This window comes from Gavialis gangeticus, unplaced genomic scaffold (assembly GCF_001723915.1).
Source record: "Gavialis gangeticus isolate Ggan-Ray unplaced genomic scaffold, GavGan_comp1, whole genome shotgun sequence".
NCBI classification, from domain to species: domain Eukaryota; kingdom Metazoa; phylum Chordata; order Crocodylia; family Gavialidae; genus Gavialis; species Gavialis gangeticus.
The window spans coordinates 53,366,920-53,382,901 of NW_017729029.1; the positions used below are offsets into that span (position 1 = coordinate 53,366,920).

At 46.6% G+C, this 15,982-nt stretch overlaps 3 protein-coding genes across 4 annotated transcripts in view; 2 read left to right on the top strand and 1 right to left on the bottom strand.

Moving 5' to 3' along the window:
- Window positions 1-686: 686 nt before the first annotated feature.
- LOC109300778 (putative defense protein 3) lies at window positions 687-6,178 on the top strand. Its single transcript, XM_019521598.1, is given in 6 exon segments — window positions 687-1,438; window positions 2,850-2,935; window positions 2,937-2,963; window positions 3,942-4,057; window positions 4,697-4,761; window positions 5,873-6,178. Coding segments are annotated over 6 exon segments (597 nt in total). The 5' UTR covers window positions 687-1,230; the 3' UTR covers window positions 5,968-6,178.
- Window positions 6,179-8,059: 1,881 nt separating this feature from the next.
- NDUFA1 (NADH:ubiquinone oxidoreductase subunit A1) lies at window positions 8,060-8,824 on the bottom strand. Its single transcript, XM_019521604.1, has 3 exons — window positions 8,625-8,824; window positions 8,450-8,539; window positions 8,060-8,149 (listed from the first exon to the last, which is right to left on the bottom strand). Exons 1-3 carry the CDS (start codon window positions 8,724-8,726, stop codon window positions 8,129-8,131), a joined length of 213 nt encoding a protein of 70 aa, XP_019377149.1. The 5' UTR covers window positions 8,727-8,824; the 3' UTR covers window positions 8,060-8,128.
- A 72-nt stretch (window positions 8,825-8,896) lies between these two features.
- UPF3B (UPF3 regulator of nonsense transcripts homolog B (yeast)) overlaps window positions 8,897-15,982 on the top strand; it is a 14,664-nt gene continuing 7,578 nt past the window's right edge. The window contains exons 1-8 of one of the 2 annotated variants that reach the window (XM_019521593.1): window positions 8,897-9,047; window positions 10,597-10,703; window positions 10,820-10,926; window positions 11,662-11,760; window positions 12,722-12,832; window positions 13,095-13,138; window positions 13,875-14,063; window positions 14,619-14,761. In XM_019521593.1, the coding sequence (XP_019377138.1) occupies window positions 8,925-9,047; window positions 10,597-10,703; window positions 10,820-10,926; window positions 11,662-11,760; window positions 12,722-12,832; window positions 13,095-13,138; window positions 13,875-14,063; window positions 14,619-14,761 (923 nt within the window). In that variant the 5' untranslated portion in view covers window positions 8,897-8,924. Of the gene's footprint in view, window positions 9,048-10,596; window positions 10,704-10,819; window positions 10,927-11,661; window positions 11,761-12,721; window positions 12,833-13,094; window positions 13,139-13,874; window positions 14,064-14,606; window positions 14,762-15,982 lie in introns of both variants that reach the window. The other variant, XM_019521592.1, reaches the window with a different exon arrangement.

Sequence of the window (15,982 nt, forward strand, 5' to 3'; positions counted from 1 at the left end):
CACCCCCTACTGGCCCACCTCACATGGTGGAAACAGCAGAGGGATACGAATACCCAGCTGTGTTCCTGAGGTGGGATCTCTGCACCCGCCACAGGGGAGGTCTGCACTTTATAGCCTAACGTGTGTGTGTGTGTGTGTGTGTGTGTGTGTGTGTGTGTGTGTGTGAGAGAGAGAGAGAGAGAGAGAGAGAGAGAGAGACACACACACTTTGTGGACTGAAACTCACTTCAGATGCTGATAAAGATCGGAATACAGCCCAGGCTAAGAGTGACTGAGAATTATTTCTATCTTATAACTGCCTCAGTGGCCATTTATAGCAAAGCTACCAGACAAGTTAGGAGAGCAAAGCCAGAACACATGAAGGAGTGAGAGACTGGGAAGCAAAAGCAGCAGAGAAGGCCTGGGTCGTCTTCTAGAGAGGAGCTTGGGCTAAGTTTTGAATTTATTTTCAAACCCAGCACCAATGCTGCTGAGGGAACTCCTCACCGTCCCCAACCAATGCTCAGGAGAGAACGTCCAGCTGTGTGAAGTTTGGATTAGATCAGGGACAGGCAATTATTTTGGGCAGAGGACCGCTTACTGAGTTTTGGCAAGTTATCGAGGGCTGCATGACAGGCAGCCAGGGGCAGATTAATATTAATTTTCTAAATTTTTTAGGGGCCCCGCGGACCAGATAGAATGGCCTGGCAGGCTGCATCTGGCCTGCAGGCTGCATTTTGCCCACCCCTGGATTAGAACCTAGCTTTCTGGGGAGGTTAGGTCTTACAGGTTTGAGTCATTTATTAAGAAGGAACAAATTCTTTGTCACCAGTGCTTTACAAAACCCTTAAAAAGCAGGGGCTGAGTTCAGTGCCTAAATACCTTTGGGCCCTGCCCTGACCACCCCAGAATCTGACTCATGGGGAAACAGCTCTTACAGAGCAAGGCTTGGAGACCTTTCTGTAAAGAGGTGGTGCAAGACATGTGCCTTAAAGCAGGCAGTGAAAGCAAATGCCTTTAAGTTATCCCAAAAGATCCCTTCTTCAGATTGGTAATTGCTAGAAACCATTGACCCCAGCCTGTGTTTATTAGGCATGTGCGTGAAGAACATTCAAAGCCAAGGACAGAAAATGAATCGGTCATGGGTAAGTGACTCAGGCAGAGCCGTCCTCCTCTTGCCCCTGCCTTAAGTGTTTCTACTCTCAGAGGATTCAGTTTTGTGTCAAAGGAGAGAGGCAACCCCCCTCAGCCATGGCTCTCTGGACTCCTTTGCTTCTCCTCAGCACTCTCATCTTTTGGACCACAGCTTTTCCCTGTGTTGCATTTCCAACAGGAGCCCCAGCATCAGCCTGCAAGACAATGAAGCCTATTCACTTGGGGGTCCACTCCCGGCCACATCCCGCCCCCTATGAATTGCAGGTGTGGGCACACTCCTTCACCAACGGACAGCCAATTACTGGTAATGTGGTTCAGACTTCTTAGCTGGATTTGTGATGTGCCTTACGATTGGTGACTTGGTTGTAGTCCCCTGCCTTTTCCATGCTGCTTTATGTCACAGGACAAGGGGACTTTTATTGGCCTCCCTCCCATCCTGTTTTCTCCCTGAACTGGAGAATTTCTATTTGTTGAATGCTTTTGAGAACATAGTAAAATGGGCGACAAGCAGCAGGCAAACTTGAGAACGATGTGTGGGGGAAAGCCTCACAAAGCAAGCTTGAAGAAAAGGAAAGCATCTCTGGATTGCAAACTAAGTAAGCCACGATGTAACAGCTGGTTTCAGCATGTGCAGGCCTCACTGTGCTATTGCTGTGTTGACAATCTAGTGAAAAAAAATCAGGTGAATCTGTGATGTCTAGAGGAAAGCCTCTTGCAGGGTTAGGTCCATATACAAATCAGAAGGGACCTTTAACAGGTACCAGGCAGCTCAGAAATCAAACACTGATGCAGGGTTGTCACCTCTTGGCACAGCTGTACAAGGGAGCAGTAATCAGAAGTTGTTAACACCCACTGGTTCTCTGTGAAAAGGCTGGTGGCTGGGTGAGGACTGGAGGCAATAGAAGTCAGTGGCAGGACTGGGAGTGGAAGCCAGGGGTCCCGACTCTGAAGCCATCTGCCCCATACTCATCCTGCAAGTCTATGTGGAGTTGCTTGTCTAGGATACTGTAGAGCATATGCTTGCTTTCCCTCCTGCCTCAGTCTCTCATCCCTTTCTTCACAACTAGCATTCTCTCTCTGACTCCCTCTGCCCCCACAACAGTCCTGCTGCATCCCACCTGCACTTTTCTTACCAGTCCCTTTCCTTCGGGTCTCTTGCAACCCTTGGTCTTGTCTCCTCAGAGCAACGCTTCTCCCAGGGCATGGAATTTAAGGCATGAAAGGAGAGAAAGTCTTGGGTAGCTGCTCAGAAGCCCCAGGACTAGCACCCAGTGGAGAAGCAGCTGAGAACCCTTTCCCTGTTTATAACCCACCCACTGTTATACCTAGGCAGAGTTGTCTCTGCAGTCTGGTTACACTTAAATTAAATAGTTCTCTCTAAGGGATTTTAAGGGCTCCTGTTACCACTGTAAAGAAACCAATACAGCCTCTGCAGTCTGCCTGTAAGCTAGGGAAGTGATATCATCCCCTCTTGCAGAATGGGAAGATGAGGCACAGGGAGATGAAGTGACATGCCCAGAGCCATACAGGACATCAGTTGCAAAGTAGGGAATTGAACAAGGGGCTCCAAAGTCCCAAACCAACACCAGCACCTCAGGGATATGTTTGCAGACAGAGCTGGTGTATTTAAGTGGGGACTCATAGCTAATTAACACTGGAGAAAGTGGCATCCCTCTGAACAACTAACATGCAGCAGATGCGTTTCCTGTCCCCAGTGCAGGTTCTGGGGCCGGAGTACCGAGGCCTGCTGTTGGAGGCTCGCATGTTTGGCTCCACTGCTGCACTTGGCACTTGGCAGAGCCCCCCCTAATAACACCCGGTTCTTACAGGTGAGCTAGAAGCATCTCCTCCACCAAGGAGGAGTCCGTCTATAAAGGCCAGAGACCCACAGAGCTAGACTGGGCACTCAGCTGTGTGAGATGGTCTGGTTGGAGCTACACTCCACAGCAAGTGGTCTGCTCTGCCCCCAAAGGCAGGAGAATCCACACAGCTGTAGGACAACCTGAGTAACTCTCCCCTCTCCTGCAGCTGAGTATAAGCAGCCATAACTGGGAGGACTGCCAAGAGTATGCCCTCTCCATTGCTAGGTGGCGTTGATGGGGCTGGGTGTCCTAGCTTCACACTGTTTGCTGTCCTGTAGCAGACTACAGGAATTGCACATGGCCACTAAGGACACTATCACATGGCTTGGTGATTATGCACATGCTGGCTGGCTGACTGACTGGGTGCATCTACACGTGTCCCTCTGGTGCCTTTGTTACTACATTGTCATTTTAGTACATTTGGAAGTGCTAAATGATGGTGCAGTAACAGCCTGTACTGCACTGTGCATGTGGCGCAAGGTTATTTTTACCTGCTATGTTGCCATAGCAACATTCTATAATAAGGCATGTAGCTACAGCAATGTACCTGTAGTGTCACGGTTCTTACCCGCAGACGCTATCTATGTAGCTGTATCATGTTGCTACGGTGATGTAGCATCACGTGTAGATGCACCCACTGCGTGCTGAAATCACAATGGCCTCTACACCTGTATACCTGTGGGGTGTGGTTGCTCTCTGATCTCCCCAGTGTCAGTGTTCTGGGATGAAGGGATCCCCACTGACACAGCTTGAGCATAGTGGGAGCAGTTGGACATGTTGTGTTGCAGGTCTGTTTCCTGGGCTTCTGTGAGGGCAGGGGAGGTTATGGATAATGGCCAAAACTCAGATTTTTCACATGCAAACTGTAAGAGCAGGTAAATTGTGGGACAGGGTTTTCTATGCGTGGTGTAAACAGCGCACTGATGGATTTCCCTTTCTTGGCAGTGCTCCGGGAACCCACAAGGAGCAGTCACTCATTCTAACATGGAATTAAAAACAAGCCTGACCACATACACTTGGCTACCCCCAAGCTCAGGCTGCCCTCCACTCATTGCATTCATGTAAGTGGCTTTTCTGTTATTCCCCCTCCTGCACAGTCCCCTCCCCCTCAGGCACACAGCTCAAGCATATTTTTTCCCCTTTCTGTATCTGTACGGTACCAACATCTGCACCTTTTATGACCACATTAAAGTAGGATTTTCAAAAGCACCTAAATGATTCCAGGGGACAAATTCCATTAATTTCCAGGGGCTTCTGCACCCCAGTCATTTAGGTGCTTTTGAAAATTCCACCTATGACACACTAGAGGAACAATTAGCAATGGGGTCCCCAGAAAAGCAACAGCTGTACATGACTAAGACTGATTAATTCCCTGAGAGTTACAACAGAGACTGAAGTAAAAGAAACTGCTATACTGCTAGAGTAAACAGCAAAAGCTCCTGGAAAAAAATTGTATCCTGCCCTCTTCTGGGGAAAGAAAAATCTTTAGCTATCAGACTGACAGCTCCTTTCTGTACACGTGCAATGGAGTGGATTTATTTTCCTATGAGGTTAGGCATATGCTACTACTTGCTAATGAATTTATAATGAAACACAGGATGCTACACAGCATCTCCAATAACTATAGGAATATTTTTGTAATGCTGGGGAGGGGTCTTCCCCTTTGTAGTCATTGCTTTATGCTTTTTCCTTTTGAACAGAGCAACTGTGGCACACTCTCGTGAAATCTATTGGCTCAATATCAAATCCAAAGTACTATGGAGAGGTGAGTAATTACTGAATGTGTCATTACAATGTAGGGCAAATGTCCATTACCACAAAAGGGAATTATATAGGCATTAAGTAGCACTGGTGTATCAGAAATATAGGGGATACTAGTCTTCTATGTGCATGTCTTCTTTGAATTTGTTTTAATCATGCCCTCCCCTTCATTACCTCATAGTCAAGCTGTATGTACTTAGCTATTTTTATTCCTCTTCCTGACCTATATACTTCTGCCCCCAATATCCTTCCAGTTGTATTAGCATGATATCCAGACCTCTGTGTAACATTCCAGGTATCCTGAGAGAGCGTGATCCACTTGTTATTGAGTTGCCACTGATACTGAGCAAATGTGAGTTTTGGATACAAAAAACAAACAGATTAGTTACCACATTAAGAGGCAACTCTCTAGGTCCAACTGATAGGGATTGAAAGGGAAATTTTTGCATCAACTCCCACCAATGTTATATACCACAGGTATATCCCCAACTCAACAGAACAGCAGCCCACTTTTGTTTCTGGCTAGTCAGAAAACTTTCATAGCCATGCTGAAGGCTAAATGATGCATTTTAATCTCTTGGCCATATTGTTCTACGACAGAGGTTCCCAAACTTTTTCTTACTGTGTACCCCTTTCCAGATTTACCAGCTGCCCAGGTACCCCCACCAGTATGTTTTATATTTTAACCCCTTAAAATGTCAGTTATTATTACAATGAAAATTAAAACTGCCATTACGCCCCTCCCCCAAGGTGTCTTGCATACCCCCATGGGTATGTGTACCACAGCTTGTGAACCCCTGATCTACAACAAGTCACACAAACTTTCTTTGGTTCCACCCGTGTCTTAGGTGCCCATACCTGCATCACCATTCTTTGCAAAAAATATCTTGTGAATGCAAAGGATAATTCAAAGTTCATTGTGTTCTGTCCACTGCTTGCTTACTTTGCCAGAGGAAATGCAGGGATTACTGACTGAGAAGCAACTTGGGATTAACAGGAAAAGAAAAAATCCTCCCTAAAGGTCCATATTAATTGCTTTGCCATTGTCTCCCCAATTATATATCCAAAACTAGTTATAAATTGAAGTCAATTTCCGTTTCTTCTCCAACGTACAGATCCTACAGCTATGTGTGGCAGTGAGAAGTTTACATGGACAGCTACCACTGTGATGTTACTTTTCCACCTGCTGCTTTTGCTTAGCTGCATTTAGTAACCCATGGAAATTAAGAGTATATCTCCAACAGCTAAGGACTGTCACTGTTATTGGTAGCTAATTTTAATTGCATCTATAATAAATACACTTTTTAAGGCCTCAGCTACATGTAAAAGTTGTACCAAAGCTCTATTATAGAATCTCCTAATGCGGACTTGTTTAACTTTCTCCATGTTCACCCTAGGAACATCATAGTGCTATGTGAAAGAATAAGTTTAACTGTGTTGGTTAAACCCACCACCAAAATAATTATAACAATACTTAACCAGTGTGTAAACTAGATCTACGGTTAAGGTAGAGTGGCAAGAAGCCCTAGTGAAATTTCCAAGCATCCAGGAATCAGGCTTGCTAAGAAATAAAATCATTAGAGTGATTTTTAACTTAATTCTAACTGAGAATAATAAATGTTACAAGATCACCACTTTTTGTCTTTGAGCAGAGTATGTGTGTCTGAGCAGATGAATGCTAAGAGTATCACTACACTGCTGTATGTTTTGTTTAAAAAAAGGGGCGTGAAACAAGACATATTAGAGATGTAATGCAGGAAGATACCTGTTGTAATAAGACAAATAAACATCAGCTGTATTGCCTAGATCAGGGGTCACCAACCCCTGGCACATGTGCCAGAGCATGGTATGTGAGGCCATTTTGCTGGGCATGCCACAGCCAGCCCAGGCTCTGTGCATCTGCAGCTGACCATGGAGCCTGAACTGCTTGCAGCCAGGAGGCTGCAAACAGCTGCACTGGGCTCTGGAGCCCTGGGCAGCCTCTGTGGAGGGTGCGCACAAACCTCAAGGCAGATACTGGGGGAGGGGCCTGGGGCAGCATAATCATGGCCCTTCCAACACTAGTGATGGTGCCCCACAACCCAGTGTAGCTGTTTGTAGCCTGCCCACCAGCTGCTGCAGCTGCCTAGAGCCCAGGGCTCTGCCACTTGCCTGGAGGTGCATGGGCACCAGCCACTGCCATGGAGCCCAGTGCAGTTGGTTGCAGCCCTCCTCCAGCCTGGGCTCTGGGCAGCTGCAGTAGGCAGCAGTTTGCAAACAGCTGTGCTAGGCTCCAGAGCACCAGCACTGGCTCCATGCTGATGGCAACTGCACACATACCTAGGGGCACAGGGTGGGGAAGAGGCCAGGCAGCGTAACCCTGGCCGCTCCTCTGCTGTCTGCCTGGAGGTACACATGCAGCCACTGCCAGCAATAAGGATTGGGCTCCTTGCACCTCCCCCATAGTTTGCCACTGGCACGCCAACTTGAGGCATGGGTCTGGAGTGGGGTGTTTTTAGCGTTATGGCCAAAGACGTTGCTGCCCCCTGACCTAGACTATGCTATACTCCCACTTTTGTTCCTCAGTTTTGTGCAGGCTAGTAATACATTCATATTAGTAAGTAAGGATTTTCAGAATTTCTCAGAGGTGTAATCATTTCATTTATTCAACTAAAACAAGCAATGCCTTCACTGCTGCAGGATGCATTCATGCCAACTTCTCCTTTTCAATATGGAGGACCTACAATTGCTTAGTTCATACTTGGCAATTAATGTACAAATCAGAAGCCAATACTTGTTACAAGTCAAAACTCCTGGCTTTTATCAGCATTGCAGCATCAACAAAGCTTGTTTTTTTTTTGGGGGGGGGGTCAGTTAACGTTGGTTTAATAGCCTGTTAAAACTGTAGCAGAAGAGAATTAGTTAGTTTATGCCTATATCTCTTTCTTAGCAATCTTATGCTCCACTAACGTGTGGCAAGCATGTCATAGACAGACTGTAAGGCTGGAAGAGACCTCAGAAGATCATTGGGTCCAGCCCCCTGCACCAAGCAGGAAAGACAACTGGGGTCAGGTGACCCCAGCAAGGTGACTGTCTTAGTCTCCTCCTGAAAGAGTCATCAGCTAGAAGAACATTTACAATACGAACTCCGTAGTCTCTCTCCACAGCACATCCTTTTCTTCCGTAAGACCTTGCGCACCTATTCCACAAGGCTTACAAACAGATGCGATACTTCCGCTTCCTCTTTTGAAAACATCATGGCCACAAGCGCAAAGACTGATTCCTGCCCATAGGTTTATGTACAACATATAAAACACACCGCCTCATGTAGACGTGCATATTTATTAGAACGATACTGCATTTTATGGTTCTTCTGCCAAGAAGCTCATTTCTTAGTCTATGTTCTCCAACCCCTGCAAAACAGAAGAAAATACGTGAAGCCTCCCAATGGCACATCCCGCCCCCCTTCCCTGCACACCCAATTGCTACTTTTACTCAAATCACCAAATTCCACTAAATCCATGGGACCGTGTGCAAGTTGGGCTGGTTCGTGTAGCCCAGGCCCCTGCTCCAGGAGGGATCCTCCCTGACTAAGCCCCCCCACAGGTCTGCACACGCCGCGCGCTTGCTCCAAGGGACAGTTCTGAAAGGACCTAAAGGGGGAGGGCGAAGAAGCAGCCCTGCAGCAGGCAGGGGTGATGTGGAGCACTTGCCTTGCTGCGGTGGTACATGTTCACACCTGACACATAGCGGTCCCGCTCCATCAGCGTCCACTCGAAGGGGACCCGTGCCAGCCTCTTCTCCTGTGCACGCAGAGGACAGGAGTGAGCCGTACCTCCCGCCTAGGCCCAGGCCCGCCTCCAGCCCCAGCCCCAGCCCCAGCCCCACCTTGCCGCCATTGGTGTAGCGGTAGAAGTAGATGAGCGAGACGCCGGGCGTCACCAGGCAGAGCCACGTCATGCCCACGAAGGGCAAGATCTCGTACCACATCGCTGCGCCGCGCCCGTCACCGGCACAGCCACCGCCACCCCACCATGCACCGCGCGACCCAGCAGGCCCCGCGCGGGGCGGCCCGATTGGCTCCGCCGGGCGGCAGCGTCGCGCTGCATGCCGGGACTCCTCCCTCGGGGAATCTCGCGAGAGCGGCGGCGGCCAATGGGCGCGCGGGGGCGTGGCCGGACCGGCGCGATGAAGGAGGACAAGGAGAACACTAGGCCTAAGGAGAAGCGTGGGGTCCCTGCGCTGCCCCCCGCACCACCCCCCGCGCCCGACGCCGAGCGGCCCAAGGAGAAGAAGGAGACGCTCAGCAAGGTGCGGCCGGGACCGCGGCCTCGTCGCCCGCCCCCAGGGGCCGCTCCGCAACCGGGCGGCTCTGCCTGCAGCTGGGGGGCTTGATGGCGTGTCACCGGCCTCGGTTATCGCGCGCTTCACTGGGGAATTGCGTCATGAGTGCGGCCGGGCTGCGTATATAGCGCGATTCACTGAAGAATTGCATGGCGTATGCTGCCGGGCTGTGTTTATCACACGCTTTGCTGAAGAATTGTGTGACGTACATGGCCGGGCTGTGTTTGTTGCACGTGTCATTGGGGAACGTGGTCGCCGTTTATCGCATGCTTTTGCCAGGGGGCTGCACAGTGTGTGTGGCCGGGCTGCATTCATTGCATGCTTCCCTGGGGACTTGCGTAATGTAGCGGTTGAGCGCAGGTGCGAAGGTCCTGGCTTCTGAGCCAGAACTTCCTCGACCCCCACTGCCGGCAGCTGTGCGCAAGAGGAGCAGTGCCTTTCAGCACTGCTCTGCCTTTCAGCATCCGCTCTCTGCCCTGGTGTGACGCAGGCCTATTTGCTGTGCTGTTGGGCACGAGCCTAGGGCAGGGATGGGTAACATGGTGGATCTGGCCAGCAGCTGGGCTCTGTTTCCCAGCAGCCCCTGCTCACGTGGCTGGGACCGGTCCCTATGGAGGCCCCTAGCAACTGTGATAGGACGGGGCTGGGGTTGCCATGGAGACCAGCCTCAGCTGCACTGGCAGGGTGCACAGCAGGGCAGGGCAGGGGGCTGCTCTGGAGCCGCTGGGATCTTGTGGCCAGGGTAGCTTGGTCTGGGGCCAGGGCAAAGCTGCGATGTGCCATCTGCATGCTCTGGGCAGGGGTGTGCAGGCAGCAGGTTGTGGCTCTGCCCCGGCTCTGGACGGGGCTGTCACCGGTGCAAGGAGCCAGGACAGAGCCGGTATCCACTGCCTGCATGCCCCTGCCTGGAGCGTGTGGGTGGCAGCTGGCCCCAGACTGAGCTGCCCCCCACTGCAAGATCCCAGCAGCTCCAGAGCAGCCCCTTGCCCTGCTCTGCCATGCCACATGCCCTGCCAGCTCAGCTGGGGCCAGTCTCCATGGCAACCTCAGCCTTGCACTATCATAGTCAGCAGCTGGAGTCTCTATGGAGACCGGCCCCAGCCATGTGGGCAGGGGCTGCTGGGAAATGGAGTCCACTGCTGGGTCTGGCCCACAAGCCAGACATTGCCTGCCCCGGCCTAGGCCCACCAAGTCTTATAAGCCTGCCAGAAGAGTGAGGTCACTAATGGGTGTGACACAGGAGACTGGGCAAGAGGGACCTATGGTCTGGTCCAGGAAATGGCAGTTCTTATGATCTAATTTGTGGCAGGGGCCTCAGTTATGGACGTTGCCTGAGGCTGCTGCTGCAGGGCATTTCCCCCATGCCTTGTGTGGACCACGGTTTTGTTATCGTGCAACATCTTGGGTAATGAGCTCAGTGGAAACGGAGGGGAGATGGCATTATCTTCTTACCCTGTCTCTTTTGTTTCTCTCTCTTCCCACCCTCACCGCCCCCTCCCTGGCATCCCTGGGTCAGGTTGTAATTCGGCGCTTGCCTCCCAGTCTGACCAAGGAGCAGCTCGAGGAACATCTTCAGCCTCTGCCTGAACATGACTATTTTGAATTCTTTGCCAATGATTCCAGGTGCATAAAGTTTGGGTTTGAGGTGGGAGGGTTGTTTTGTTTTCATATAATTAGACTAATCAGCAATTCTATCCAGCTTAGTTTCCCCTCATGTTGCTTGTTCTTGTCTCTTGCAGTTTGTATCCTCACATGTTTTCCCGAGCATACATCAACTTTAAAAACCAAGAAGACATAGTACTATTCAGGGATCGTTTTGATGGTTATGTTTTTGTTGATCACAAAGGCAAGTACTCAAAATGTGGTTATATACTTAGTATCTTTTGACTTGTTTATCAATGGCATTAGGTGAAACATAGTTATGCTGAGGTAAAAGAGGAAAGAGATTATTTACTTTGTATCATTTCCTTTACAGCCCTTACCTGCCTGGTCACTCTTACCCTGCAGTAAATGAAAGCTTAATTATCATGCTTTAGTCCTTTCATAAGTCCAAGCATCACTTTTGAAATGCATATATTTTCTGTGGCTTTGAACCCCAGGAATTCATGTAATCTTTATGCAGTAATATACTGAATCTATGCAACTTAATATGCTTGCCATTCAGAAGAAACCTTGAAAAAAGAAGATTTGGGCTATTATGCATGGATATTATCAAGATTAGGGATTTTTTTTTTTCTCCACCGTTACTTTTAAAATATCACCTTCTATTCACACAATGAATGAAGTAGGGGGAGTGTACAGGGGAAAATGGGGCATGACCATAATGCATAAATATAAAATTTAATGGGCATCCTTACTACTAAAACTTCTGAACTTCTGAGTGCTAGGCTTTGCAAATTTAGCATTCATTTAATGCTGTTTTTCAATGTATTCTGTTTATAGTCTGTAAATGAAATATCTAGTTAGATGTTCTAGGGTTGCCTGTTTCTTGTAAGTATCTATCCTAATGTAAAATAGTGGCAGATATTTAAGTAATTGTGTGTTTTTATTTCTGGGTTTTTTTCTTTTCCATGTATAACAGGTCAGGAATATGCTGCCATAGTGGAATTTGCACCATTTCAAAAAGCTGCAAAAAAGAAGAGTAAGAAAAAGGATGCCAAAACTGGGACTATTGACGATGGTATAACAGCTAGGGTTGTTTGTTTGTGTGTGTTTATAACCTGCTGGATATACATGAGGCAGAACCATCTTACAGCAAAAATGTGAATTATTATTATTATTATTATTATTATTATTATTTAACTATGTAACATTAGCATCACAAGAGAATGCTTGCAAACTTTAAACTTAACAAGTATGATACGTAACTTGTGGAAAAAAAAATTCTCCAAAATGTCTTCAAAAGTATTACTGTGGTGCCTCATGGCTGCAATTAAAGGTCATGATCCCTTTGTATTAAACACTATGCAGGCAGGCAGTGAAAAGGTGGTGTTTGTCCCAAAAGTTTCTCCAAGCTCAGTTGCCTGCTTTTCTGCTAGTGCACTATAAACTAATAACAAAGTTAGCTTAATACAGAAATCATGGTAAAGTATAACCTCACAAATTTGTTTTTTCAAAAATCCAGCACTTCTTAAAAATACACTACATCGGGGGTTTTCAACCTTTTTTGACCAGTGTACCCCCTGCAGCCAGTTGCGGAGCAGTGGGGGGCGAGAGTAGCAGCAGCCGTATATGGAGTGGCGACACAGGGTAGTGGATGGCAGCGGCAGCCACCGCATGCAAGCTTCCTTCCTGTGTCCAGCCGGACAGGCAGTGCCAAGTTATGCACTTTCCATGTTTAAAAAATCTTGAATTTTCAAATTTCCAACAGGTGATAAGTCCCAAAGATGCTGGATTTATAAGGTTATACTGTATAAAGAAGTTGAAATTTTGCATTAGTGTTGCAATTAATTGCATAATTTACTAAACGTAAGAGGCAGTGTGGTCCCTGTCTCAGAGTGTACAATTTAACTTGGCTAAAGAGAAATATGGGGCTGTAGTTCATTGAAGAACTGTGTTAAAGAGAATGCAAAATGCCCATGGCAGACTTCCAGTAGAGGGCATGCATGTGTGTTTTATGACGCATCAATCTATCTCCCCAGACCCAGAGTATAAGAAGTTTTTGGAAAGTTACAGTGCAGATGATGAAAAATTAACATCTACTCCTGAAACACTACTGGAGGAAATAGAAGCAAGAAACAAAGAGCTAATAGGTATGAAAACTACTATCTTGTAGACATGAACCTCTTTCTATAGCATGGAAAGATCTACATGGTGCAGTATTTCCTGAGTTTGCAACTCTTGTATGTTGAGTATTCTGTATTCCTTTTTTTTTTTTTTAGAGTTAGTATCATTGAAGTCTTGGACTGCTTAAAATGATAGGTCTCTCATCTACCTCATAGTTCTGTGTACAGATATAAGGTTTTTGATAAGACACAGTATTTACTTTTTTGATTTTTTTTTTTTCCCTTTAAGCTAAAAGAACAACTCCTCTTCTGAACTTCTTGAAAAATAAGCAGGTAGGATTTTTCTATATAGAATTTTTTTCTTCCTTGCTTCTACAGAAATTGTGTATGCACAGTGGTGTCTTCATAAATTAGTGTTTTTTTGGGGGGTTCAAGATGGATGGCAGTGCTGTGTGTAGGCCAACTATAGCCCTACTTCTGCTGTACAAGCTTGTTGGCAGGCAAAAAATGTAGTGGGTACAGGCTCTTAGTCTGATGATTTTATTTGGAAATAGGTTGTAATATTTTGGGAGACCCGGTTAGTTGTTATAACTTTTAAACTGTGTTCAGAAGCCATTTTCAAATTGCTAAACACCTCAGACTGTGCTGTGAATGACTAGACTTACCAAAACAGTCTTGGTTGCAGTGAAATACCATGCATAGTTAAGTGCAACTGTGTGACTGGCCAACCAGATTCTGTTTTATATCTGACTTTTCTTTTTTTTCCCCTAGAAACCTACAGTAATTTTGTATTTAATTTTTAATGGTGGGAAAGTCATAAGAGGGTATGGGTGATCTTTCAGATTAAAATCCAAGTTTATCAGTTACTTTCTCTCGAACCTTGACCCTACAATTTTTCAAGTTTTAGGTAATAATGTTACTGAAGTTTACCATTTCTTAAGAATTAGATACAGGTTTTATATTGGTATATTTTGAAGAATTTTTGTATCATTTCTGGCCAGGAGACTTTGTGGACATTTTAAAAGGAATTTTCACTTCATATCCCATTTCCCTTTCTTTCCCACTTCAGAGACTGAGAGAAGAAAAGAGAGAGGAGAGGAGAAGGAGAGAACTGGAAAGAAAAAGACAAAGAGAAGAAGAAAGAAGAAAGTGGAAAGAGGAGGAGAGAAGGAAAAGAAAAGAAGCAGAGAAATTGAAGAAAGTAGAAAGATTTCCAGAGAAAGAAAGGGACAAATCAAAAGATGAACCAAAGATTAAGGTATAGGACGTTGAATTATTAGAGAGAATTTCTCCCCCATCCCATATGGAACCTGCCTTACAGCATCTCTAAAAGTGTATGCCTTATATTAACCTAAAAATAAAATAGAATTTAGTAGTTGTTGGTGATTCCAATTTCATAACATTCGAGCTTATTTTAAATATACTGAGGATCTTCATGCTATATTTGTTATTTCCTGTGTCTTGATAAATATGAAGAGTTTGCCTGGTGTGACTTAAGCATGTGTTTCCTTTTTCCCAAAACATATAGAAGCTTGGGTCTTGGTTGTGTGTATGATTTCTGGTTTGAACTTTTCTTTTTCTTCAAATTGAAAACAAATGCTATTGTGCAGCTGGGTCACAACTTCCTCTGTAGACAGCACAACCTGTGAGTCTGGAGTGTGACGGGTAGGTAGTTACAGGAATGCATACATCTTGCATGACATAGATTATAGCTCAACTACTGTAAGTTGAACTAAAACGCAGAGCAGTGTAGGATTGCAAGGTGTTTTTTAAGAAAATAAATTTTGCATTTTGTACGTAGCTACTTAAAAAGCCGGAGAGAGATGAACGCGATTTGGAGAGAAAGGAAAAGTCCAAGAAACTGGAAAAAGAGAGGGAGGAAAAAAACATCGCTGCCCTAAGTACTGCATCAGCCAAACGATCTGACGGAGAGGCAAAAGAGGAGAAGGCAAAAAAGTAAGTTCTCCAGTGCATATATGCAGCATGTGTGACTTGGAACAAGGCTTGTTTGTAGAGTACGTAGTGCTTATGTTTCCTTATCATTAGAGTTCCCAGAGCAGCACCAGGACCCCCGAGTTCTGATATAATTTGTGTGGGGTAGTGTTCCCAGGCTTGACCCATAATACAATAATTTGGAAATGAAAGACGGTATCTGTGTTTAACTCGTGGGCAGTCTGATGCTTTCTACTAACTGTAGTCTTTACAGGAGGAGCCCCCACCCTGTCTGGCTGAGGCCTGGGTTAAAGGGGTATAAACCACCTCTGTGTAGTCCATGATCTGCACCAATTTATAGCAGCTTCTTGGAGTAATAGGAGCTGTTTTGTATTTTCCAGTGAGTGTTCCTTCCTCCGCTGCCTCTGAAGAGAAATGGCAGGGGGCTGCAGGCTCTGCCCCTGCAGCTAGAGAGTTAGCAGCACAGGGTGGACAAGAGAAGGGTCAGAACAGTTCTTGGGTTCCAGATCATGTATGCCTCCATAAAGGTCAGAGTGAAGGCCAGCTACAGCATTAATCAAGCTTACAACACTCCCCAATGATATATGAATGTGTCAGTTCTCCCATGAGTCCAGGAACTGAGGTGCAGAAAGGTTTAAGTGACTTCCAGAGCCACAGAGGGCACTAGACAGATATGGGATTTTCTAACTCATGGTCCTGCCCGTTGCTGCCTTCATTATAAAGCATGACATGCTACTCTTTTTTTTTCCTCACTCCCCCTCCACCACTTCTCCCCCTCCCATTAGATTTCCCCAGATATGACTGGGCTTTCCAGATATTAACGGTCTAAAATGTACAAGGTTAGCATCTAGTAATACTGGTGCAGATTTTGCAGCTGTAGCACTCCGGTTTAATTATCAGCAGGAATCCTGGTTTTCCCTGATTGTATATAATTGCCAATTCCCTGACAAAAAGAATTCTCAATTTTGTTATCTTTATTTTTTTAAAATCCCATGATTTAAAATGAAAAGCCTGTTACTTCCACCCCTCCCAGGCCCTGCTTGGGCCCTCTGCCACCTCCAGCCCTGCCGGAGGGAGTCCCCAGCTGCCAGGGCTATGGGGCCAGGGACCCCTGCCCCCCACAGTAGTGGACCAGAGCCCAGCTTCCACCTGCCCTGCTGCCTGCCTACTGTGGGCTTGGGTGAGGTGGAGGAGGGGGGCAGCTTCCCACTGCTGCCCATGCTT